Source organism: Pseudorca crassidens, chromosome 2 (assembly GCF_039906515.1).
Source record: "Pseudorca crassidens isolate mPseCra1 chromosome 2, mPseCra1.hap1, whole genome shotgun sequence".
Taxonomy (NCBI): Eukaryota; Metazoa; Chordata; class Mammalia; order Artiodactyla; family Delphinidae; genus Pseudorca; species Pseudorca crassidens.
The window spans coordinates 33,395,700-33,421,811 of NC_090297.1; the positions used below are offsets into that span (position 1 = coordinate 33,395,700).

Sequence of the window (26,112 nt, forward strand, 5' to 3'; positions counted from 1 at the left end):
GGAAACACCGGGGCGGGGTGGGGGTGGGGGTGATGGGGGGTGTCTAGAAACAGGGGCGGGGCATTCCTCCCAGGAATAGAAGGCGGAGCCAAGTGCTCTGAGCCCCGCCCCATCCCCGTTGCCCCGGGAAACCCCGGGTTGTAACAATAACCGGCTGACGCGCTTCGGGGAGGGATCCTGCCGAGTCCGTGGGCGGGACAGCCCTGCTGCGGACCAATGAGAGCGCTCGGGCCTCGCCCCCGCGCCCCCTCCCCCAGCTCAAAGTAGGGGGCGGGGTCGCACCCGCCGCTCCTCCCCTGCTCCGTAGGCGGCGCTGTTGCGTGCTGGGGCTGCGGCAGGGTCGCCCCCGGCCGGGAGCCCCGCCCCCCCACCTCCAGCCCGCGGGCGGGGCACCCGGCCGGCCGAGGATTCCACGGCCGCGGGCGGGCACGCCCCGCCCTCTCCCGCGCCGGGCCCGCCCCCTCCCCGTCCCCCGCCCAGCCGAGGTGCAGCCGGCGCTGAGCGCGGCAGGCGCGGGAGCTGGCGCTGGAGCCGGAGCGGCGGCGGCGGCGGCGGCGGCGGCGGCGGCGGCATTCACGGGGCGGCGGCGGCGCGGGCTCCGGCACGGGCTCGGGCTCCGGCATGGTGCAATCCGGCCCCGTCCCGGGAGAGCGGGGCCCGCGTGCGGGGCCGGCGCCGGGGGAGCGGCGGCAAAGACGGTGGCGGTGGTGGCTGCAGGCGCAGGCAGGCGGCAGGTGCTAGAAGCGGGGCTGGGCGAGGTGTGTGCCCGCTGGGCTCCGGGGCCGCCGCTCCCTCACTGCCCCCATCTCTCCCTCCCTTCGGGCTTCCCAGCGCGTCCAGCCCCCTGTCTCCGCGACCCGGCCCATGGCGCCCCGCGGTTGAGCCGGCGACGCCAGGGACCCCTCCCGCGGGCCTCCCCGGGGCGCGCAAATCCCAGAGCCGCCCGCCCACCATCCGCGGAGCCCCCCTCCCCTCCTCGCCCGAGCCGGGCGGGACCATGGCTGCGAAGCTGCGAGCGCATCAGGTGGACGTGGACCCGGACTTCGCGCCGCAGAGCCGGCCGCGCTCGTGTACCTGGCCCCTGCCGCAGCCAGACTTGGTCGGCGACGAGGACGGAGCGCTGGGTTCAGGGGTTGCCGAGGGCGCTGAGGACTGCGGGCCGGAGCGCCGAGCCACGGCCCCGCCGATGGCCCCAGCGCCGCCGCTGGGCGCGGAGGTCGGACCGCTGCGGAAAGCGAAGAGCTCCCGGCGGAACGCGTGGGGGAACCTGTCCTACGCCGACCTCATCACCAAAGCCATCGAGAGCGCCCCGGACAAGCGGCTCACGCTCTCGCAGATCTACGACTGGATGGTCCGTTACGTGCCCTACTTCAAGGATAAAGGCGACAGCAACAGCTCGGCCGGCTGGAAGGTGGGGGCGTCCGGCAGGGGAGGGGGTCTGGAGTCGTCGGCTGGGGCTTCCAGGGGCTGCTAGATGCGTCTGGGCTCCCGGCGGGCGGTCTAGAGGGAGGCCCTGGGGCACCCCCAGGAGTCACAGAGTGTGTGCCCAGGGCGTGGGGCCGGCCGGCAGACAGGCGGGGGCGTGCTGGGAGCAGCTGTGTGCACGCTCTGGATGCGAGCTGGGAGGTCTGGTGGGGTGACAAGGGACTGCCACTTTGAGGCACTCTCGAGGGACACCCTCACCCCATCCTTGGGGGCATAGCAGAAGAACCTATTCTCGGGCCTCGTACATTGGGGACCCCCCTCTTAACCCCACGAGTTTGCTTTGTGTTACTCTTGTTTTACCCTCTCCACCAGGGCACCCTCCTTAAAGAGCTGACATAATGACTTGAGGCCAGTGGCTGCTTTCCTCCCAAATCTTTCCCACTGCCCTCCCTGGAGCTGGCCGCAGGGTGAGGAATGCGACCCTAGGCCCACAGTTCTTTCTGTGGTGCCAGGAGTTCACTCTAGGGCACCAGCCAGCCTAGGGTGGGGAACTGGTCAGGTGACCTGAGATCTGAGTTCTCCATGGGGCAGCTGCTGCCCCCCTTGCTTGGCTCAGCGTGGTGGGCTGGTGACGATCCCTGCTGGTGTGAGGGCAAGGTACTGAGACCTGGGGATCTGCCCATGACCACCCCAGGCTGTCTTCCACTTCCCTGGCTTTCTGAGCCCAGATGCACTTGGGGGAGGGGGAGAGGGGAGGGGCACCCCAGGGAGGCCTCAGTACCAACCAATGGAAAGGGGGAGCCATCTTGGGCGACGACAGGGTCTTGACGGGATTGTGCCCTCCAGACCCTCCCCTGGCCAACTTGTTGGGGCGTGGGGATAGTCGATGCCTTTGGGGGAAAGCAGACTGGGGTGGGGTGGGGGTCGGGCCATGCCTAGGGCCTGTGAGCTTTGAGACTCCCTGTGGGAGAGGGGGTTCTCTATGAGGGAGGCATGCCTGAATGGAGGGAAGGGGCTCTGGCTGGTGGTGCCTATAGGCAGGGTCAGAGGAAGGAGGTGTGCTGGGGGAGGAGGGGAGGCTTGCGGACATGGACAGCTCAAGATGCCCAGGGGCTGCACTGTAGGGGCCACGGTGCTCTGCCCTGGGAGCCCATGGCTCTCAGGCTTTACGCTGGCAGCTTCTCTGTCTGTCTGTGGCCACTACTGGGTGGGGACACAGGCTGGAGGGGCCCACATGAGTCTCCTTCTCCATCCTCTCTCCGGTCCCCTTGGGCTCAGCCCCCTCCGGAACACTTGTTCCTCCTAAATGGGTCCTGCCCTTGTGCTTTGCTCCCACCTCCCTCCCATGTACTGTCCCACCCTTCACTTCTCCCTGTAGATAGTCCCTGTCCTCAAGGGCACAGAGTTCAGATGCCTCTTCCAGGAAGCCTTCCCTAACCCTTTTTAGCTAGCTCAGGACTCCCTCTTCTCTGGCCCTCTCCCTGTCATAGGTCTTAGTCTTTTGTGTCCTGTCTCATTTCCCTTCCCCACCCGCTTTGGAAGACAGTGGCAGTGTCAGAACAATCTCTGTGCCCACGGCTCCGAGCATAGAGCCTGGCACTGGGAACTACCAGTGCATGTCTGGTAAAAGAGTGAAGAAATACGTGGATAATGAAGAGGGTGCTGAGGCCAGGGAGGGTACTATGGGCCAGAATAAGCCAGGAGGGCTTCCTGCAGGAGGCAGAGCTCCAGCTGGGCTTGATGGGTGAGGGATGATGGGGAAGATGGCAAGAGGGAACATGAGGCTTGAAGCTGGGAGAGAACTGCAGTTCACTGAGGGTCTCAGGGCCAAGCCCCGTGCCAGGCACCTTCAGGCATCTGTGCCAGGTGTCTCCTTTAATGCTGTCTGCACTCCCTGAGGTAGGTTTTACTGTCACTACTTATAGGGCTGGGCACTGAGGCAGGGAGTGGAGGAGTGAACTGCCCAAGGTCACACAGTCAGTAGATGGGAAAACTGGATTCCAGTCCAGATGTGTCTCCCTCCAGGGACCCAGAGCCTCTGGAATAGTGTCCTGCTGGCACTGGATGTGGGAGGGGGACACTGACAGCTTTCAAACAGGGGCAGATCTAAATCCTAGACTGTGATTGGGAAGGTACTTGGAGATAATTTAGTCCCATGAGTTCATTTCTCAGACTGTGAGACTGAGGCCCTGGAAGAGAATGGGACTCTTCTCAGGTCATCAGTGAGCGGCAGGCCCTGGATGATGGCCCAGGCCTCCCGCCTGCCCATTGGATGCAGTTTCCACTGCACCTCGCTGCTGGGGACACACTGGTTCTCCCTGCGCCTGGGCTCAGGAATGCTTGTCCTGGGCTAGGGCATTGGTGAGGGAGCCTCAGCCTTGGGCTCCTGACCTAGGCCCTGGCAGAGACCCCCAAGGCACTGGAGGAGGGCTGTTCAGAGAGGCCCCTGGCCTTTCCCATCTCATCTCCTCAGTGGCTGTCCTCCTTCTACCCCACCGCCCATCCAGCTCCCCAGGGAGCCTCCTTCCCCTCTCATTCCTGTCCCTCCTAATGCCTGTTCCCCCATTCCCAGTCAGTCCCTCCAGGGCCCTGGTGGCGGGCTGTTCCCAACTGCCAGCCACCCTCCGGTTAGCGGAGCCTGTGGTACACCGCAGGTGCCAGGGCTGGGGCCAGGGACCCCATTGTTCCTTCCTCCCTCCCCTCCCCCACGTAAGTGTTGCACTTGAGTCCCTGGAGTGTACCGAACCCTGTGCTAGATGGAGTGGGGGGACCGAAGGGGAAGGCGTTGCACCTGCTTTCAGGATGCATCAGGGCTCAGCCAGTTCCACACGCAAGCCCTCTGTCTTGCAGGCAGGACTGGGGGCCGGGGAGTGGGGGTGGGAGTAGGAGTGTGGGGAGAGTGGGGTAGGTCCCTCACAGAGAGCACTTGATCTGGTCTGTCTTCTCTGGGTCGGGGGGGGGGTAGAATTGGGGAGAAAGTCTTCCAAGGGATATTGACTGCATACGCAAAGGCAAGGAGGTGGAATTGCGTATGTTGGGTTTGGGAGACTGTTGGGTGTGCCAGGCTGGAACCGAGGGCTCCTGGGCAGGGCTAGGAGCGTGGGATGGCAGGGCTGTGGCGTGGGAAAGGCCGAGTGAGGGCCCTGTGCTTGGCCTTTGCCCTGTGGTCCCACCTGTGATGTGGGAAGATAGTTCAGAGGTGTTGCAGAGAGGAATTGGAGGAGGCAAGATCAACAGCAGGCCTAAGGCACCCAACAGGCTGAAGCCCGAAGAGAGTCTGGGCTTGGTGCTGGGAACACCACCAGAGAGGCTGGTAGTGTTGCCGTCAGGGCAGAGGGTCTCCAGGCCTGGGACGAGGGCTTGGACAGGAGTCTCCCTCCCTCTCCAGTGTCCCAAAAGTGTGGATATCCCACATCCAGGTAGAGCCTCCTACTTCCTCTCAGACACTCTAGCCCCACCTGCCTCCTCCGGGAAGCCTTCCAGGCTGCTCTGGGTCCTGGTGCTCCTTCCACTTAGCGCCCTTGGAGTTATTCCGCCTGCTTTTGTGTTTCCAGGCTGCCAGCTCCCCTGGGAGCTCCCAGGCCAGGCCGGGGTGCCTCCCATTCCTGTCCACGGGACTGGTGGGGGAGGAGCCCAGTGGATGGGGATTTCCCTTCTCCCTCAGTGCCTGGAGCAGCTTGGCTGTTGTGGGGTGGGATCGGGTGGGGGGTGTCCCCCCCAATCCGGCCCAGGCGGGCCAGTAGGTCCTAGGTGGGGTGGGGGCTAGAGGGGAGGCACTGATCTGAGAGGCCGGGAGGAGGGTCCTGCTACAGCCCGACTGAGCGGTGGTTGTGCGTGCAGGGGCTCCCCTTTCTCTCCTCCCCCCAGCCCGTTCCAGCAGGGCTCCCTCCTTCTTCTTTGTCCTCCGGGGATCCCCAGCCCCGAGGGCTGGTGGAGGTGCGGGAAGAGGCGGTGTGAGCCCGGGTTGGGGGGTGTCCTCACCCCCCGCGCTGCACGAGCGGGGGGCTGGCAGCTGCCCGCCTCCTGGGCACGAGCCCGTGCCAGCCGCTCCTGGCACAGTTGCTGGCACGCCCGGCAGACTCCCACGGCCACCTGCTCACACCCACCCACGAGCGCTGGCGCGCGGCGGGCCCTTCCGGCTTCCCGGGCCTCCCGGCGCCCCTCCCTCGCCACTGCGCCCCTCCCCCCCAGTCCTCTGCTCCCCGAAGGCCCCACACTCTGCCCGCCGCGTGGCCCGCCCGGCGGCCCCCTCCCCAGAAACTTGGGGAGCTTGGGAGGCAGGGCCGCCGGGAGGCCCCTGGGGTGGCTGCGCCTCTGCGGGGAGAAGGGGGGGACCTGGAGGCAGACAGACAGACCGACAGACAGGGTGAGGGCCCCCGCCTGCCACCTGGCGCCGCTCCAGCGGGACGATGGCGGGCAGCGCCGTGCCAGGCGGTAATTGCAGACAGACTAATTTAAAGAGATGAGACGGTTATTTTTAACTCCTGTTAAGGTAATGAACGGCGCTTGGGGGGGGAGGTGTGTGCGGGTTCGAAAGTTCAGCGCCCCCCAGCCCCCACTTTCTGCGGTTTGGGGCTCCCCTCTCTGCACGCCCTGAGGACCCAGCTCAGGACTGAGTGGAGTGGAGGGGCTCTGCCAGAGAGGGGGAAGGGCTCAGAGCGCCGGACAGCAGGCGCCCACCAGCCAAGCCCACATCCCCTCAAATCCTGTCCTCCATCCTTCCAGGTGGGTGTTAGCATCCCGGTTTCCCAGGTGGTGAAGTGACTTGTCTTAGGGTCACATCCCTAAGAAGTGGCAGACCTGGGAACTGAACCCCGTCCTGTCCCCCAAACTCAAGCATTTCCTCCTGTGCCATTGGGACTGGAGAGGAGGGATTTGGGAAGGGTGCAGGCTTGTTTCTTGCAGCCCACCTTCTCCCATCTTTGAGTGGCAGCTGCTGGTGGCCACTCCGTGGGGTCCTGGGGGCTATGGAAGCCCGTCTCTCTATGTCTTGTGAAGGGTGAGGGTGTGGTCGCGGGCCGCGTGTGTGGATGTGAGCTATAGCAGGGGGAGCCCCCTCCTCACCTCACTGTCCCCCTTAACTTGTGGCTGACTCCTCAGCACCCCTTTCCTATTTGCAGCCTGTGGCCTGCCTCCCAGCTTGGGAGTGGGTACCTGAGAAACAGGTACACATTGGTGCCCACTCCTTCCACACCTGAGTCTGACTTTGGATCTCCAAGAGAGGTGGAGCCCATCACCCGCTTCCAAGCCTCCTTCCCAGGTCAATCCCTTTCTCACACACTCCCAGGGACCTGGAGCCCGCAAGCTCTGGGACTGCCCATTCTGTTGCTAGACAAGACCTTCAAGTTGTTAGGCCTTCCTTCCTTCTCCCTGGCCATGACCCATCTCTCTGGAGCATCGCTCAGGGTGTCCTAGTTCAGCCCTTTGGGGTCTGTTGGAGCTGTGGAGTCGGGAGTTGGTGAGTGGTGGGCAGAGCACCTGTAGGGGACCCTGATCTAGCGTGTGTGAGCTGGAGCAAAGCTCTCTCCCCTTCTGGTCCACAGTGCTCTCATCTGTGTCCAAAGGGCCTTAACTCACTCAATCTGTGGCCCTTTCGGGGCTGTGACTGACGAACCCTCTGGTTCTAGGAGCCATGAGGGGTTAGTTGGGACCGAGAGCACAGAGTACCTAATGGGACTTATCATGGGTGGAAGCACGTGAGTACAGGTGTGGATGGACTCAAACTGGGAACTCCTGCTTGGGGCTGCCTACCCTGCCCCTGGCAGTACCCAGGTGGCAGACAAACTCAGGGCACAGTGAAGGGAGTGCTCCTGGCAGTCCCAGCTGGCTACCAGAGCAGGCAGATGGGGGGTGCAGGGTGTTAGGTGGGCATTAGCAGAGGCTCTGGGGCCCTGGTAGGGCGCTCAGGGGGACAGCTGGATCTGGAGCGCCCCCCTTCCTCCTGGCATCCTGGTTACCATGGAAACCAACTCCTGTTTGGGAGGGTTTGGCTGTCTGCTGCCTCTCCCCACCCCCCAACCCATATGTGGAGGTGGGAGGGGGGCCAGGTGGCGTGTGGGGGAGGGGCCTCCCACACCCTCCCCCCCCCCCCCCCGGGCCTCCCTCTTTGCAGAGAAGCCTTTCTGGTCTCTAAGGGGGATGCCTCTTTTGGGAAGGGGAACCAGAATTCAGAGGATTAACGCCTGGATGCTAGGCAGTCAGTTGGGCACTTCACATAAATCCTCTCATTTCACCCTCCCTGCCTCCTGCCAGGTATGTGTTAATAGCCCCATTTTGCAGTTGAGGAAATGGAGGCTCAGAAAGATGAAGTCACTTGGTCAGGGTAGCATAGCTGAGACGAGGCTGAGCCTAGATTTAGGTGCAGACCAGTTTCCTCCATGTTCCGCCATCTTCCAATGCCAGTGTAGCATCAGCCCACACCCCAGCCAGCCCTCCTGCCCCAGGGCTCACTCATGCTCGCTCCAGAGCCCTCCAGGGCTCCTCAGTTCCCCTGGGAGCCAACCAAGCCCAAACTGCTCTGTTTGGACCCCTGGGCCCTCTGCCGGCCTTGTCCAGGCCCTGCCCTCCCTCCCACTTTCCCTGCTGCCTCTGATCCCAGGCAGCCCGCACACTGCCATCTTTATACCTGACACTGGAGTTCTCAACCCAAACCACTGCCATTGTTACATGCTCACCAAGGCTGCTATCGACTCTCATGGATTGAACGCTGGGGACACCCCTCAGAAACTAGGCGGGTGCTTGGGTAGTTTGAACAAAATCCTACCTCCCAGGTGATTCTGAAAGCCAGTGTGTCTTTCTGAGAATCTGCCTTAAATCCTTAGTTGTTGGCAGAGTTACCTAGAAGCTTTTAGGTAGTGCAATCTGCAGCCCCTGTCTCAGTCCCTCTGTATCAGACTCTCAGTGGGTGGGCTTTGGAATCTATATTTTAACAGGTCTGTCTGATGACGGGTCGGATTCTGAACCGATGCCTTAGATGGTAGCTTCCTCTGCTTCTGCTTGTGGAGTCTTAGTTCCCCGACCAGGGACTGAACCCGCAACCCCTGCAGTGGAAGCATGGACTCTTAACCACTGGACCTCCAGGGAAGTCCCCCTCCCATCTTCTGCTCCCAGGGTGGACCACCTTCTTCTCTAAACAGGCTGCCCAGATTGAGCCCACATCTCTCCTCCTCACTCTTTTTCTGGGTCCTCCAGGGAATTGAGCCCCATGCAGTCAGCTCCAAGGGACTGAAACACCACAATACATTCGCCTGCCCTCCGTGTCTGATGTGCTGTGCCACTGAGAGCCTTTGGCTGCCGGAGGGAGGGGAAACGTCGTGTACTCAGCAGGCCTCTCTGGCGCTGGCCCACAAGGAAGTGGAAAGTCGCAGCCCCTGCTCTCTGCTAGAACCCTGTCTGATGGGGGAGGCGAGACCATGTGTACAGCGCGGTGCTGGTCTTACAGGATCCAGTCCTGGGGCTGTAGCGTGCCACTCCAGGCCTTGGCTACCTGGCCCCAGTCAACCTGTACGGCCACATCACCCACCCCAGCGGTCTTCTGACCCTTGCCTCAGCCACACAGAACTCTTCCAGCTCAGGGTGGAACAACCACATGCCATGACAGGTGTGCTTCCATTTAATTTTCACCGCAAACCGTGAAGCTGGTACTGCTACTATCCCCGGTTTGCAGATGAGGAAAGTGAGGCTGAGAGAAACAAAGTGGCTCTCACAGTATCCCACTGGAAGGGACAGAAATGAAACTCCCCTGGGCTACTCCTCCCTAACTGAGTGCTCTGGCCAGGCCAGTCCAGGCTGGCCGCTACCCCCCTGCCCCCCAGCCCTAGCACTGTCTCTCTGATTTCCCTTAGAGTTTGGCCCTGGGGCTTCCAGCCTCGGGGGTGGCTCTGGGAACCCTGGTACCCTTTCTCAAATCCAGAGCTCCCAGAGGGAGGGAGCTGACATTGTCCGCCCCCCTCCATCTGCAGGCCCCAGGGCTGATGGCCGCTTCCTCTACTCACTTTAATCCAGGCCTACACCCACTGGGCACCCAGTGTGCAGCACTGCTCAGAGGAACCGGACTGGCTCCCTGCCCTCGAAATGCCTGCAGGTCCAGCTGGGGAGATAAGACGAGGATAAAAACTACCCAGGGTCATGATGGAGGGCCAGATAATGAGCTACGGGAATTTGGAGGTGAGGGGGAAGAACCAGGCAAAGGAGTCAAACCCTCAGGACTCTTCAGGAGCCCCACAGGGTCTGGCTGTGTTAACCGGAGCCCAGCAGGACTTGAGGCTGGGGAAGCAAGCAGGGGCTGGATGGCGAATGGCCTTGAATGCCACACCAAGGAGCTATCACTCCAAGCTGTGGGGGATGAGGAATGCCATGGGCAGAAAGGATGGTATGGAGGGTGGGGGTGGGGGGAGAGACTGGCTCAGGTGCCCAATGTGGGCCCAATACTGGGGTCCAGGGGAGAAGGTGAGCCTGAGAGAGGGTGGAGGCCCCAAGATTCCAAGCAGCACCCTTTGGTGCCTTGAGGATCTCAGAGGTAAGACAGAGTGGTGTGGGTAGGCGTCTGGAGGCAAGCAGGGAGGAGCAGTCCTAGTTCTGCCACTTACCCTCTGTGTGGCCTTGGGCAACCTAGCTTCAGTTTCCCCCTCTGCAAAGTGGGATAATAATAAGACTTATGTCCAAGATTTGTGGTGAGAATTGCATGTAAGGAGAGTTACATGTAAAGTCCCCAGTGAAATCTTAGCAAATACCATTATTGGTATTCATTGCTCTGGGAAAGGAAAGGAGATACCTCCACATGTGCTGTGTAGGGTAGGGGTCCTGGGCCCTGATCCCTGAGAGACACTGACTTGTGTATGTGTTTGGGGTCGGGGGTAGGATTTCTTCTTCTAGTCCCTCCCGTTCTGTCCCTGGAGTGTCAGAAGATCAGGACGTCCAAGCTTCATCCTGCCCTTAGGTCCAACCACTGCTCTGCCTACAGAGCCTTCCCCATGGCCTTGGGAAGCAAGCAGGCAGGTTTTAGGCACTGTATTTTTACAGGCGAGGCCAGTGATTTACTCAAGGTCACCCTCGAATCCGGGGCTGCCTGCCCCTGGGCGCCGGCTCCTCTTTGCCCACTGGCGGGCTTTGCGACCTTGGGCATGGTCCTTCCCTCTCTGGCCCTCAGTCTCATCTCGGGATCCGAGTTCACCTCCCCCAACACTCCGGGAAGTTGTGATGCCTCCTCCACCCCTCCAGTCCCCTCCCCCTGTCCTCAGCTGGCCTTGCCTTCTTTTGTAACCTGAGCTGGGGCCGTGGGGGAAGGGGCTTGCCCTCAGCCAGAGGCACCTGCCAGCCGAGCAGATGTGAGTGGATGGAGGCCCGCCCCCCGCCCCAAGCCCCTAGGGGGTCACCTGCTCCTGGCTCGGCAGGGCTGGTGCTGGAGCAGGCAGTGCTCAGCACACCCAGGCCTGGCCTCTGGCCTCTGCCCCCGGAGCTTACCCTGAGCACTTGTTCATTTTTCAGCGGACATTCGTGCTCCAACATGCCCTGCAAGGGCCTCTCGGGCTCCAGTAGAAGACAGATGGCAGATGAGGGCTGATGCCCCGGTCTGGGTGGGCTGCCCCGAGCTCCTGGAGCCCCTCGGCATGGGGACAGAGGGCCAAGGGCGGCCCCTGGGGACGAGGGCAGTGTCTATGCGGGTGGCCATGCCCCTGGGAGAGCAGATGGTCCTCTTGGCACCATGCCCACTCTTCCCCCCCTCTTCCCCCCCCAGGAGCCAGCCTGTAGGGCTGGGGCACAGCTGCTGAGCCCTCCCCAGAGCCAGGCCCGGGGCAGGACTGGGTGAGGTCACCGCAGCTGCTCCCAGGGCCGGGGGCAGGGGTGTTGGATGTGCTGCCGGCGGAGGGAGGGAGGAGAGGCTGGGAGAGGCCTGAATGGCCTGGCATTTACGGATCCCCTTTAGTCCTGGAAGAGGGAAGGAAGAGTCTGTGGAGAGGTTGCTGAGCCAGTGTGGACAGCACCTGGCACCCCCTCCCCAGGGAAGCTTCTGTCTGGCCTAGGCTCCTCCCTACAGGCCTCTCAGGGTAGGAGGAAGAGCAAGGGCCCTGGGTGTGAATTCCTGCCTCAACACTTACCCACCTGGGCAGGTCAGTTGTCTCTTGAAGCCTCAGTTTCTCATCTGTAAAGTCAGGATAATGAACCAGCTCAGAGGTTTGTTACAGATACTCAGTAAGATTTTAATTGTTGAGCGCCAGCACAGCACACCGAGTGCTCAGCAAATGGTAGCTTCTTTCCTTTCTCACTTTGCTGAAGTCTCCTGAGAAGCCAGGGGAGAAGTAGGGAGGAGGCAGAGGCAGCAGGAACCGGAGGGGAAACCGGGAGGGAGGAGGCAAGGCCTGGAGCTCCGGCCTGAGGTCTTGTTGAACAGAAACGACACAGAGTTGCCCGGCCTGAGTGGTTCATGGCTGCTGAGAGTTCCGACCTATGTGTGGACTTGCTGTGAGCCAAGGACTGCCCCACAGAGTTCAGGTGGGGAGGCAGCCTCACCTAGAGTTCTACTCCAGCGTGCAGGTGGATTTTTGCAGTGGCACTGAAGGGAGGAGCAGCTATCTTTGGGGCTTGCAGAGCGGGCTAGGAAATGCTGCACAGCTAGCCCTGATGGAGCGGCAGGAACCACTTGAGCAGAGAGCGAGGGAAGGGCACAGGGAACAGAGTGTGTGAAGGCATGGAGGTGTGAGACATCCAGGGTGGCTGGAGTCCCAGATGGGTTTAAGGGAATGGAGGTAATGAAGCTGGAGAGCACCAGAGGGCCCTTGAGTGTCAGTCTGGAGTTGGACGTAAGCGCTGGCGGCACGAGGAGCCATGGGCTTTTGAGTAGGGGTGAGCTGGGACTTCTGCTGCTGATTTGTGTACTGCCCAGGCTGGGTGTGTGGGTTCTGTTGTCTCTGCGGGGGCAGGGGTGGGGGACGCCAGGGCCCGTCCCTTGACCTCACGCCTTGCTTTGGACATTTGGTTCCTCCTGGCCCCTGGCTGCTCACTTCTGTTCCACTGCTGACCCCAAGCCCATTCACCTGTCAACACCTGTGGCTCTGATGCCCCCACCTGCCCTTCTACCCTTCCTTCACTACACACCCTAGTACCAAGGGTTTGCATGGGGCCTCAGGGCCCTGAGGTCATCCAGGCCACCCCTTCTGCCAGGAATCCTGTCTGGACTGAGTACTCCAGGCAGCAGAGCCAGTGACCCTCCCCCCCGCCCCCGGCGCTGGCCACCCTCCCCCAGAGTCTGTGGCTCTCTCTGAGTCAGGTGTGTTCCTGGGCCAGAGGGGGTGGGGTGTTGTACGAGAGCTGTGCCTGGGGCTGAGACAGGGAGTCAGGAAGACTCTTGACATGTGGGATCTCATCCAGTTCCCAGCCACGCTCCCTCCCCCACGGACGTTGCAATAGTTACCCTCTTTTACGGGGGAGGCCCAAGGTCACATGGATGAAGTTGGGATTCCAACTCTAGCCCTTAACCCTTCTTTATGCAGGAAAGGGGGGAAGGAAGCGGGGAGAAAGGAAATGGGAGTCATGGAGGGGATCAGAGCACTCATGCCCCCCAGAGGTGATCTCTGCTCAGGAAGGCACTAGAGGGTGGAGCTGGATCACCACCCCCACCGGACAGCTGGGGTCAGCTTCCTGAGGCAGGGGCCGGGCTGAACCTTGGACAGCGATAGAGCCTGGAGAGGAATCCATACCTGGTTTTGGACGCAAGACCCAGGACTGAACTGGGAGGGTCCTGGAATCCCCTTGGTGCCAGAGGCCAGGAGGTAGCACGGGGCTTGTGGGTGGGGAGCACAAGACTTGAGTCTCCTGTCTCTGATGAAAGCCAGGAAGATTGGGCTTGAGAACCAGGGCAGGGATGGCCTCTGAGGTGGGCAGCAGGGCAGTGTTCCCCGCCCCATTGGCTGTGTGGGTAGGAAGAGCCTTAGCTCTGGAATCCAACAGCCCCGAGACCCAGACCTGGCTCCATCACTTCGCAGCTTCATGGCCTCAGGAGTCATTTAACCCACCTGAGCCTCAGTTCTCCCCCCCACCCCACTTTGTAAAATAGCATCACCTACTCACGGTTTGCATGGCTGTTAGGATTCAAAGAAGAAACGTATCTAGAGAATCGAGCTTAGGTCTGGCACATCGTAGGTGGTGCCCTTCTCCTGCCTCGGTATTTGAGCACGGGCCAGTGGTGTGCGAGAGCTGGCTTGCACTGGCGCGTGAGAGCTCATCGTGCACACTTCTTCCCAGTTCTGCACTCAGTGACATCATGCTGCCAGCTTAAAATTGGCTACGATGGGAGTATCCATGCCACAGAAATCAGCAAATGCTACAAATCGAATCAGGTGGGTTTTTTTCCCCTGTTGGAGAGCTGAAGGAGATCCATCCCGTGGGCCCTCTTTAGCTCTCGAGGGGACCAAATGGGAGGTGGGGCAATGGTCGAGGGCTGGCTGGGCCGAGCAACCTAGAACTCAAAGTCCGTGGGCCCTTTAGGGCCTGGGGAGATTGGATATAGTCATCGTGCCATGCAGCCCTCTTTAGGCAGGGGACAGCAAATGGTGGGGCCCTTCTTCTCTCTCCAAACTCCCCCTCTTTGCCCCTACTCTTCAGCCCTGAGATCTGGTGGGCTCTGGCTGGAGAAGTAAGATTGGATGAGCTTGAGCTATCAGGGAATGAAACTATGCTGGGAGGAGAAATGAGGTTGTGCTGGAAGATAAACGGGGTGTACTGTCAGGGAATGAGGTGGTACTTGGAGGCAAGGTGAGGCTGCATTATGAGATAAATGAGGTTATACTATCGGGATGAAGTGTACTTGTAGAAGAGATGATGTCCCGCTGGATCAGTCGGGTTGCACCATCAGGGAACACAGCCACACCACAGGAGGAAGGAGAGCCTCTGACTTGGAGGATAAATGAGGGTGTCCTGCTGGATAAATGAGGGGGCCCGTCAGGTGAACGGAGTGCTGTTAGCGAATGAGGTTGTACTTGCTGGATAAATGGGACTGGTGTGCTGGATAAATGGGGTTGTGCTGTCAGATGAATGCATTACCGCTCGTGGGCGAAGGGTGTCCTGGGAATAGATGAGGGTGTCCTCTTGGATAGATGAGCTGCCGCTACCAAATGGCTCAGACCCTGTCCACGAGGGAGGCACCGTCAGCAAGGGCGAGGTTATTCTGTTCCCACAGGGGCTACTGCAGCGTCTTCTGGCCCACGTGGTCCAGGCTGTGAGAGAGCTTGGCCACAGCAAGCCTTGGGTTCCCCAAGTCTATCTGGGGAGAAGGAGCGAGCAGGTGGGGCTTGGGGTGGGCAGCCGCCTTGTTCACCCTGGGAGCCTTTCTTCCCCTTGCACAGAAGCCCCTCCTCTCTGCAGTTCCTTCTGTGGCTCTGACCGCTCCTGCCTTTCTCCGCCCCATGCTTGCCTCCCATTCCGTCCCGTATTCCCCTCTCTCAGCCCAGTTTGGAGAAGCCCCTATCGTGTGCCAGCCACTCTGACAGTCTCATTAATTCTCCCTGCCATACAATGTTCCCCCCCTTTTCTGTCTCTCCTTCATTCAGCAAAAATTTATGAAATGCCTAGCGTATACCAAACACATGGGGTCCGGTTACAAGAAAAAAAGGGGGGACAAAAATCCCTCATGGAACTTATTTTCTAATATAAGGGAAACCAGACAATAAATAATAAACACAATATAAAGAAATTATATGGTACTTTAGAAAGCGCTAATTGCTTTAGAAAAATTCAGAGCAGGCTAAGGGGGCCGAGAAATGGCAAGGCAGAGAAGCACTTGTTAAAAAAGTGGGTGGGATGGGGCTTCTCACATAGGTGACATCTGAACAGAGACTTGAAGGAGATGAGAGATGGATGTGAGTATCTGGGTGAACAGTGTTGCCCCTGCGACCGAGGCCCCAAGGTGGGATGGTGCCCGGCAGGTTCCTGGCAGCAGGACAGGGTCAGGGCAGGAGCCTGGGAGGTCATGGAAGGGCTTGTGGGCTACGGCAAGGCCTTTGTTCTTTACTCGGAGTGAGATGGGGGCATCAGAGCGTTCTGGGCAGGACTGGTTGTGGTCCATGTTATTTATAGGATCCCTCCAGCTGCTGCCTGGAGGGAAACAGGGTGCAAGCAGGTAGCTGTTTGAGGAAATGGAGGTTCAAAGCATCTTTTGCTCCATTGTTTGTGGGTGTTGAAGCCAAGACTGGAATCCCGTGCTCTTTGTCCCGTACCAGCCTCTTCTCCCTGGTGCCTGAGGCCCCAGGGGGCTGGCCTCTCGCCCAGGTTCTGAGGGAGAGTAGGATGGGCATGGGATGTAACCTACTGTCCCTTCCCTCTGTCCCTTGATGGTCTCTGAGGCACTGAGTCAGGGAGGTCCCATCTCCCCTGGGAACCTGCCCCAGGCCTGCATGGAGGTGTGGGAGGTGTGAGGCCCCAGAAGCCTGGCCCAGCTTGCGCACCAGGGGAACCGGGGCATGCCGGGGCCGTAGCTGTGGTGGCGGGTTGCTAGGTGACTCTGAGAGGGAGCCCTGGTTACTGCTGCCTGGTAGAGGCGTCTCCCTCACCTCCTCCGTGGCCTCTGGTCTCCCAGGAGGCCTTGTGGGCGAGATGTGATCGGCGCTTGCCACTGGATCTTGGCTGGGAGCTCTGATGGGTACCAGGTGGCTGGGACCTGAGTAGCCAGAATGGGCTGCAGGGCCTGGCCTTGCCTCCTGGGGCACAGCCCTGGTGCACACCTGGCGAAGAGCCTGGCTCAGCAGACCAAGGCCTAGGTCCTCGCCCGGCTCTGGGCCACCTCATTGGGTAACCCTGGGCAAGGCACGGCACCTTTCTAGGCCTCAACTGCCCCATCCATCTGGCCTGCAGAATCCCTCCGCAAGGGCCTCGTTTTCAGTGAGAGCGCCAAGGGAGGGTGCCGAGCAGGCAGGGCTCCAGGTACCCCTGCCCCACCTCCGATGGCTTGAGTGTTGAACACTCACGTTTTGCATTAGATTCCATTCACTAAAAAGGTTCCACTACTTTAAAAAAAAACAAAAGTTTGAAAACCTCTGGACTGAATGATTCCAAGAACTTTTTATTGTCAGACTGAAAAGGTGCCTAGAATCCAGTGGCCCATCTCATCAATTTATGGGGAGGGAAACAGGCCCAGAGAGGAGGAGGGACTGGCCCCAGGTCAGGCTTGCCGGGGAAGGAGGGCCACCTAGCTGGGGGTCATGAGGCCTGGGCTCGAATCCCTGGGTGAACTGGGGCAAGTCCTTTTTTCTCTCTGGGTCCGACCAGCTGTGGTTTTGGGCTGGGGCTCAGGGGTACCTGGCTGGGCAGGGAACAGAGCGGGGAAGGATGCAGACCTTCATAGGCCTGGAACATGTGTTCTTGGTGGTAATCTAAAACATTTTTATTGATATTCAGAAAATTTGGAAGTATTACGGAGTACAGTGCGAGATTCCTTTGAATTCTACAAAGGAAGCACAAGACTTGTAGGAATTTTGACCTTGTAACATGCCCCCAGCTTCCCATACTGCCAGCTTCTAGGGTTGGTTACATCATGGAAATTTTCAGAAGAAATGGAGGACTGGTTTCCTAAGATTCTTTGGAAGTTCTCTGACTTGTTCTCTCTGCCATGGTGGAACGTGAGGTCCTTTAGACTCAGAACGAGACTAACCTGAAATCAGTGCCTGGCTCTGCCACTTAAACTGTGTGATCTTTTCAACTTACTTAACCTCTCTGAGCCTCACTCGCCTCATCTTGACTAGGGCTCACAATCCCTGCGTTGTGTGGAGACTGATAGAATGTATTCTATCAGTACTTCCAGTACTCAGGGCTGACCTGGCAGGTACTCGGGAGGTGCCTGTACTTGGCGGTGTCCTTCCTCCTCCCCCCACCCCCAAGCACTCAGAACCGGGCTGGCACGTGGTGACACTGATAAAGAGGTGTAGCCTGACTGACCTCCAGCTGGAGAAGCTGGGAGCTGGAGCCTCTGGTAAGGCAGATAATCCCCCAGGGGAGGAGAACTGAGGCCTCTGAGGCCCCCCCCAACCAACACAGGTGTTGGGAAGGGGCTGGGGAGCCAGGTGCAGGGGCGGGAGCAGGAGAGGGGCTTTCTACTCCAGGGAGCACCACTCCCTGGGGGTCCAGCTCCCCTCCTCTCAGGGCCCCAGGAGAAGCCAGGCAGGACTATGCTGGGATGGGCCTTGAAGCCCTAGCTGTTATCTCCCAAGACCAGAAAGTGCTAGAGATAGGGAGCCTGGGGCCCTGAAGAGTCAGGTGAGTACCTGGAACTGGGGATGAGGGGTGGGAGGGTGCCCTGGGCAGCAGGGAGGACCCCTCCTTCTGGAGACAGGCGGGAAGGAGACAGGAGGGAGAGCCCTCGCGGGTCAGAGGTTCTGGAGCTGGGCGGATGAGAGCAGGTCCGTGCGCTGGGCAGATCTGGAGTGGCACCTGGCATTGCCGCCTGTGGGACCGAGGGCAAGTTACATCACGCCTCTGGCCTCCATGCCCTGGTACATGAGATGGGGTAATGCCAGCTCCCCAGAGTTGTTCGTGCCCAGCGCAGTTACACTCAGGGCCTGATACTGAGGATTGTAGAGACAGAGCGGGTCTGTGGAGTGAGCTAAGAAGTGAGGTCTTCTGGCCAGAGTGAGGGATTTAACCAGCGTTTATGGGCACCTGGTGTGTTCACCAAACACCCACACATGTTATCTCAGGTGATGATCTAACAGCCTTCTGAGGTGGTTACTGGATGTCGCCCATTTTTTTCAGAGGAGCTCACTGAGGCATGGACTCCTAGAGATTGAGTCAATAGCCATGGTCACATAGCTAGGTGGCTGAAAAGAGCCAGGCATCCTGCCCAGCCCTGCAGATACCCAAACCCCTGCTGTTTCCACAGCAGTACCTGAGCCAGGAGGTCCAGGCCACCAGCAGGGAGGCCTCAGAGGTGGGGCATGGTAGGCCCTGCAGAAGATCTACTCCTCCAGGTTCTTGTGGGAGCCAGGTCAGTGGAGCTGTGGACTCCCCAGCCTTCCTCTGTCCCCAGGACAGGCCTGGCAAACGCAGGCAGTGATATGGGGCCCAACAGAAATTTAGAAGAGGATACGTGTAGGTGTGCCTAAGGTGAAGCCCAGGGAAGGACCAGGGGCAGCCGAAGGGCTCTGTGGCCTTGGGCAAGCCACTTCACCTCTCTGAGCCTCGGTCTTCTTGTCTGTAAATGGGCCTGATGCCACGTGCTTTGTGGAGATTTTGTGAAGGTTCCACCAGGAAGGGGCTTTGAGGGCAGAGCTACTCTGCATCAGGTGGGTGGGGAGGGGAGGGGAGGGGAGGGAGGGCTGCAGCCCAGAGGGGACCTGGGCTGACCTGAAGGTGGGCAGTGAGCAGAGGCGGGGTCTGGGGTCTTCATGGCCAGTGGATGTGCTTTGAGGGGCTTGCTGGGATCCAAGGCCTCTGTGGAGTTCACAGAAGCTCAGAGAAGTTGGGGGAAAGTCTGGGCCTCTACCCACCTTGGGGACACCCAGCCTATTCTGCTTTCCCTGGTCAGGCCCTCCCAGCAAAGGGTTAACAGTCTTCTCTACCTGCAGTTGCATTTTAAAGACACGAAATTAAAGCAGGTAATTTATTCTCCCCACACACGAAAGAGCAATTAGTTCTAAACAGGGCTTAATCAGTCACCGCGAGATTGATTTCTGGAGCCCTGGGTTTTCGGGCTCCTGGCGCCATGCCAGGCTGGCAGGGTGGTGGGGAGCGGACAAATGAGCCGCAGCGGCATGAGCCCTTACATAATCTGCTAGGGGGCCCTGGCAGCCTGGCTAGCCCCGGGCGGGGCTTGGCTGAGTTGGGGGGGGGGTGTCTTTGCTCCCCCGCTGCAGGTCCCTTAGCAGTTGCCTCCCTGGAAAGGCTAGACCCAAAGCTCTGGCCTCACACTACAGACAGTGCCTGTGTGGGGCAGGGGAGCGGGAAGGATGGGGCGGGTCTGGGGTAGAGGATGGATAGTCTGAGTTTGTCCGACCTGGTACTTACACCTGTTCCCCCTTCTTCCCTTTACCCTTTCATCTTCCCTATTTCCTCCCCCTCCGCCTTTTGGCTCCTCTCCCGTTCTCTTATACTCTCACTTCTCTATTTTCTCCCACTCCTCTTCCCATCAATTACCCCCTCACTTCCCACTCCCCCACCCCTATCCTTGTCTCTGGCCACAGAACTCCATCCGGCACAACCTGTCTCTGCACACCCGGTTCATCCGCGTGCAGAACGAGGGCACAGGCAAGAGCTCCTGGTGGATGCTGAACCCTGAGGGCGGAAAGACGGGCAAGACCCCGCGGCGCAGAGCCGTGTCCATGGACAACGGGGCCAAGTTCCTGCGCATTAAGGGCAAGGCCAGCAAGAAGAAGCAGCTGCAGGCACCGGAGCGAAGCCCCGACGACAGTCCCCAGGGCGCGCCAGCCCCGGGACCCGTGCCTGCCGCGGCCAAGTGGGCCACGAGCCCGGCCTCGCACGCCAGCGACGACTACGAGGCGTGGGCCGACTTCCGCGGCGGCGGGAGACCCCTGCTCGGGGAAGCGGCCGAACTGGAGGACGACGAGGCCCTGGAGGCCCTGGCACCGTCGTCGCCGCTCATGTACCCGAGCCCGGCGAGCGCGTTGTCGCCCGCGCTGGGTGCGCGCTGCCCGGGGGAGCTGACCCGCCTGGCCGAGCTCGGGGGCCCGCTGGGCCTGCACGGCGGCGGCGGGGCGGGGCTGCCCGAGGCGCTGCTGGACGGCTCGCAGGATGCCTACGGGCCGCGGGCCCGCGCCGGGACGCCCGCCTACTTCGGCGGCTGCAAGGGCGGTGCCTACGGCGGGGGCGGGGGCTTCGGGCCGCCGGCGCTGGGCGCGCTGCGCCGCCTGCCCATGCAGACCATCCAGGAGAACAAGCAGGCCAGCTTTGCGCCGGCCGCCGCGCCCTACCGCCCGGGGGCGCTGCCCGCGCTGCTGCCGCCACCGCCACCCGCGCCCAGGGCCGGCCCGGTGCTGGGCGCGCCCGGGGAGCTGGCACTGGCGGGCGCGGCCACCGCCTACCCGGGCAAGGGGGTGGCCCCGTACGCGCCGCCGGCGCCCTCGCGCAGTGCCTTAGCCCACCCCATCAGCCTTATGACGCTGCCCGGCGAGGCGGGCGCGGCGGGAGTGGCGCCGCCGGGCCACGCGGCCGTCTTCGGGGGCCCCCCCGGCGGTCTCCTGCTGGACGCGCTGCCGGGGCCGTACGCGGCCGCCGCCGCAGGGCCGCTGGGTGCCGCGCCCGACCGCTTCCCGGCCGACCTGGACCTCGACATGTTCAGCGGGAGCCTCGAGTGCGACGTCGAGTCCATCATCCTCAACGACTTCATGGACAGCGACGAAATGGACTTCAACTTCGACTCGGCCCTGCCACCGCCGCCGCCCGGCCTGGCTGGGGCCCCGCCCCCCAACCAGAGCTGGGTGCCGGGCTGAGGGCCGCCTCCCGCGCCCTCGGTGCCCTGCCCCGCCCCCCCCAGGGGCCTCTGTCTTCCCATCCTGATCCCCGGGTCCCCACTCCCATTCCCGCTCCACGGAGGGGATCCAGGAGGCAGCCCCATTCCAGCTAGAGACATCCCTCGGAAGCTGACCGCTGAGGGAAGTGGTAGGGAGGGGCTGGGGCACCCTGCCATTCTTGCCCAGACTCCTGAGACCCGCTCCCCCTACTCCCAAGGGCGGGAAGCCTGGGAGTGGAGGTTGGATTCCGGGCTGGGTGGGAGTAGGGAGGAATGAGGTGGGCCGTGCTAGTCTGGGAAGCCAACCGGGAGGCGGGGCGGGGCGGGGTGGGGGGGCGTCTCCGAATCTTCAGTTTCCTTTGCGGGGCCCCCGCGTGACGAATCGCCCACCCCAAAGTCGAATCTGATTCCCAATTGACACGTTCCCACTGGTTTTAGCCTCACCCACCCCAAGCCAGGAACCCCTCCCGGAAACACACTCACACCTACCTATTGGCTGTTCACCTTGAGCTGTCCTCCGGCCCTAAACCACTCTCCGACCTCCAGCCCCACAGTTCAGCCCCGCCCACCCATCCTTGCCCGCCTCAGTTTCTCCCCTCCCAGGTGGAAGTCCCTCTCCCTTTCCGCCCGTCCCCATACCCCAGTACTGGTCTCAGCCTCCCCAGTGGGCCTCAGCTCCGGATCCAGCCCCCCAACCCGACACCCCTTTCTCCGTGCCAGTCCTGGCTCCTCTCTCCCATATTTATAAGTGTCCGGTCGGGGCGGTCTGTGGGCGCGGCGTCCCCGGCGCATATCGTAGGCAGTGTACCGTGGCCGTGCCGTCAGCGTGTGCGTGTGCGTGTGTGCCGTGTCGAGGCCGTGTAGAGTGCATTGTACAGCATATTTTCATGAATAAAATTGTTTTAAATATTTCTCGCGCCTTGGGCTAGTAGGGGGAGCTGCGGAGGAAGAGGATAATTGGTAGGGATCATGGAGGCGGGGGTCCCCGTGCCCGAGCCCATTGTGGCTTTGTGTCTGAGTCTGTGTCAGCATTCACTGATGTCTGTCTGCTCAACACACTGGTTAAGCGCCTACTGAGTTTTGGATGCTGGAGATGTGCCTGTGTGGAGCTCTGCACCTGTTTCTGTGAACATGTGCATGCAGGAAGTTTCTGGCCTGGGGATATTCTGTCCTGAATAAGCTTCACAGTTGGGAGAGAAGGCACAGATATTAACTGAGAACGTGTTCATGCCAGGTCCTGTATTAGGTATAATTTTTGTTCCCGTTGTACAGATGAGAAAACGGTCAGAGAGGGAAAATGGCTTAGGAAGGCAGGCAGCGATGGTGGAAAGGAGGCCTTTGAAGGCACACAAACTTCTGTTTGAATTTATTCCCTGCTTTTTCCAGCTGTGTGACCTTGGGCAAGTTTTCAGCCTCCACCTTGCTTTCCTGGTCTAGACCACAGGCTAGTACACCTATTGCATGGGTTTCTTGTGAGCAGTAAATGAGAAAACATATGTAAAGTGGCAGCACAGGTCCTGCAATCATTCATTCATCCATGGAAAATTTAGTGAGCACCTGCTATGTGCCAGGTCTTATACCAAGCACTGGGGCTACCATGGAGAGCAACAGAGGCACAACCTCTGCTCTCAAGGAATTTTGAGGCTCGAGGGGGACAGAGATGAGTAAATGGGCGATTTTAGATCAGAGATGTAAAGAATGGAGGAAGCAGGGGGCTGTTGTGGGAATGAATGCAACAGCTGCACCCATCCCGGGCTTGAGGAGTCAGGGAAGGGGCCTGGAGGGGGTGCTGTCTCAGCTGAGCCTTGAAGGATGAGTTGGCATTGGGAAGGGAAGGGATTCAGACAGAGGGAATGGCATGATCAGAGATCCAGAGTCAAGAGATCATTTGGATTCCAGAACAAAAAGCAATTTAGCATGGCCAAAGCTCAGAGGTGGAAAGATGAACAATGATGGGGAGGCAGGTGGGCCAGAAGGGGCAACAATGGGAGAGGGTCAGTGGCCAAGCCAGAGATGCTGATGGTGACTCAAACCAGGAGGGACGGGGGAGGGAAGTGAGGCTGGAGGGGGAAGGATGAGTTCACATATATTTTGGCTGTAGAGTCACTGAGACTTGGTTGTGAATTGGATACGGGGAATGAGGATCAAACGATGCCTGATTCTCGTTGGGCACTTGGGCAGACAAGGCCATTCACTGAGATGGGGAACTTCAAGGCAGGAGGAGCCCTGGGGAAGACGGTGCGCTCAGCCTCAGACAAGCTCACTTTGAGTTATGCCTCATGGGACCCCTTGAGATTTGGGACGGATGTTTGGGAGCATATGTACTGTGTGAATGGCATCCCCTGGCATTGGGCAACATGGTGGCCCAGAGATGTCCAGCTGGATAATGGGCTCAGAAGCCCAGGAAGGTGTCTGAGCTGGAGAGGGAGGTCAGAGAAGTAAGAGTACGGAGGTTGTCATGGAGGTGTTGGGAGTGGCTTGGCGGGTGGTGCAGAGTGGGACGAGCAGGCGAGCCAGGTCTGCTCAGAGGAACACCTTAGAGCACCTTGGCACAGGAAGGGAAATGCACTGGCTGAGTAGAAGCAGTGTAGGGAGGGGAGGAAGACCAGGACACCGTGGGCTCCTAGGATTTGTGAAAAGGGCCTGGTCCTAGAAAGGAGTGCCCAACACTCTTCTTAGAGCCTCACTTTCTTGGTCTGAACGATGGGGCAGTAGCACCAGTCTCAGATTTGTTTTGAGGAGCAAATAAAATTGGAATTATTCTCTGAGGTCACTCTCCTGGCGAGGGGCAGAGCTGGGGTTCCTGCTCGAATGTGTACCTCCAATGCCAGGCTGCCCACCTCTGGGGAGGTGGCTGTGAGCAGAGGAACAAAGGAGATCAGAGCCAGCAGGACCTGTACTGGTTCTGGGCTCAGTTGGCGGAGGGTGGCGAGACCTCCCTGCGGGGTGTGGTAGGTGTCCTCGCCAGGTGGTGAGCACAGGGATGAGCTCTCCCTTGGGAGTGATGCCTCAGCCCCACCCCACAACCAGACTCAGGGACAGCCCAGCTGGGTCTGGGCTCCATCTGGGCTGCAAAGCTGCCCCCACCCTAGGCTGATGGAGGCTGGGCTGCTGTTGTGCGTGTGCAGGTCTGTGTGTGTCCATGAAGCCCCATACGCATCTGTCCGTGTGGGCCCGTGCGTGTGCGTGCGCGCGTGCGCACATGCTGGGAGGGGGCAGGCTGAGTGATGGTTGGGGTCTCCTTGTCTGAGTGTGTGCACGCCTGAACATTTGTGTGTGTGTGTGTGTGTGTGTGTGTGTGTGTGTCTGTGTGTTGTGGGAATGACAGTGTTTGCAGCTCCCAGTGTGCCCACATGTGTGCCCGGGGCTGTGGAGACCGTTCCTGTGTGAGCTGTGCGCGCTGCGTCGCTGCGTGCCTCCCTCTCTGGGTGTGTCTGCCTGTCTTGGCACATCCCTCTCTCCGGGTGGACTAGAGCTGGTGTCCCCCTGCCAGGAGCATCTTCTGGGCAGATCTGCTGCGAGAGGGGAGGGGAGGGGAGAGGAACAGAGGAACACTCCCAACCCTGGGATGGGCCAGACTCTTGCGCAGGGAGCAGCGGGACCACCTCAGAGTAATGGCTGAGCTCCGCCTGGCTCAGGCCAGTGGTAATTCCAGAGACAGCTCTGTCCTGCTGGGACCCATCAGGAGAAAGGGGGCAATACCCCTGCAGCTGGGGGTCCGCAACTGGCCCTTCCCTGCCAGACTTGGAGCCCAGCAGACGCGCCCCCCTCCATGCCCACTCCCTGGGAGGCGTCTGACACATGATTTATTCATAAAAAGCCATTATTTGTGCCAAAGAAGAACCGAGCTGCTCGCTTTTTAAGTGCTGATAATGCTCTCAGACTCCTTGCCTCTCCTCCTCGCCCCTCCCCTCCCATCTTCTCTCTCCTCTTTTCTTCTCTCTCACCATCCTTTCTGCAACTTGCCTTTCTACCCCATTCCCCTCCTGTTCTCCATCCCTTTCCTGTTCTTCTCACATCTCCTCTTCTCCCTTTCTTCATTCCCCTCCCCTCTCACCACATTCACCTCTTCCCCAACCACTGCTCAACAATTCGGGGAGGGAGGCAGGGTCACCAGAGCCTCAGAATCAGTTGTGCCCAGATTGGGGAGGGCCTGGTCCAACCCGGAACCCCGTGCACCCCATCTTCCACCTCAGCCTCCACCTCTTCAGGACCAGGGCAAGGTTGGGAGGAAGGGGAGCAGGCTGAGAGAGGCTGGGGGTCTTCGGAGGCTGTCAGGATCAGCTCCACATACTACAGGGTGTGACTTTAGTGCCCCCCCATCCTTATTAACACCAGACTCCCAAATGGAACATTCAGTCTAAATTAAAATAGTGTACTTGCTATGCAAATGCAGGTTCAGGGCAACTCCCTAGGCCTGCTTTCCCACCAAATGCCCCCTGTAGAAATTATGGGGTCGCCATTATTTAGATGGTACCAGGGGAGTCTGGCTTCAAGGAAGGCACGTGGGTCCCCATCACAGAGCGCCCACAGAGTACAGGAGGCAGCAGAATGAATATCATAGATGTGAGTGTACACACACACACAAGGTTCTTAGAAGCAGACAGCACAGATCCACACGTCTGTGTGCCCTTATGCCTGCACGTGTGCACATGCACGCACGCGCGCACACACACACAGGCACGCACATAGCCACACACCTCCTCCTGCAGATGGAGAGTCATTCCTCCCCGATCATCGGCAGCGGGGGCTGAAGTTCTTTCCCCATTCAGATACCCTTTTGTTCATTCATTCATTTTCCCCATAAACTTTGCTTTCACACTCCCTCTGTGCCAACCCTCGTGCTGGGCATGGGGGTGGCAGAAATGAACATGCCTGGGTCACAGGGAGGGGACTGCAGGCTTGGGCTGGGGGTTAGGCGCCCAGCAGGCAAGGGGTTAAGTCATTTGGCTTCCAGAGCTGGAGCCATTAGGCCTCCTAATTATGAAATTATCGAGGTCCTCAGGTGACTGCTAATTTCACACACACTGTTCCTCTCACGGCTAATGAACGCCCGCAGAACCCACGCCTTGTCTTTCCTGCTGAATGGTGACCTGCAGTTAATGAGCTCAGGAAGGCAGACAGGCCGCCGGCTGGATGGGTGGGGCACCAGCCCTGGGGAAGGGGGCGCTCGGCACTCCTGCCCCTCCTGGCTCCCTTGTTGGCTGCCAGCCCCCAGTGAGGACTTCAGGGCCAAA

The 26,112-nt window shown here is 60.1% G+C and overlaps 1 protein-coding gene and 1 long non-coding RNA gene across 2 annotated transcripts in view; one reads left to right on the forward strand and one right to left on the reverse strand.

Annotated features, from left to right (window-relative positions):
- LOC137218592 (uncharacterized) overlaps window positions 1-1,557 on the reverse strand; it is a 7,990-nt gene extending 6,433 nt beyond the window's left edge. The window contains exon 1 of the long non-coding RNA XR_010940769.1: window positions 1,075-1,557. This is a non-coding gene — a long non-coding RNA (uncharacterized lncRNA). The remainder of the gene's footprint in view (window positions 1-1,074) is intronic.
- FOXO6 (forkhead box O6) lies at window positions 533-21,786 on the forward strand. The gene is made up of 2 exons (XM_067725720.1): window positions 533-1,411; window positions 19,590-21,786. The coding sequence occupies exons 1-2, from the start codon at window positions 998-1,000 to the stop codon at window positions 20,853-20,855; spliced, it is 1,680 nt and encodes a 559-aa protein (XP_067581821.1). The 5' UTR covers window positions 533-997; the 3' UTR covers window positions 20,856-21,786.
- The last annotated feature ends 4,326 nt before the right edge of the window (window positions 21,787-26,112 follow it).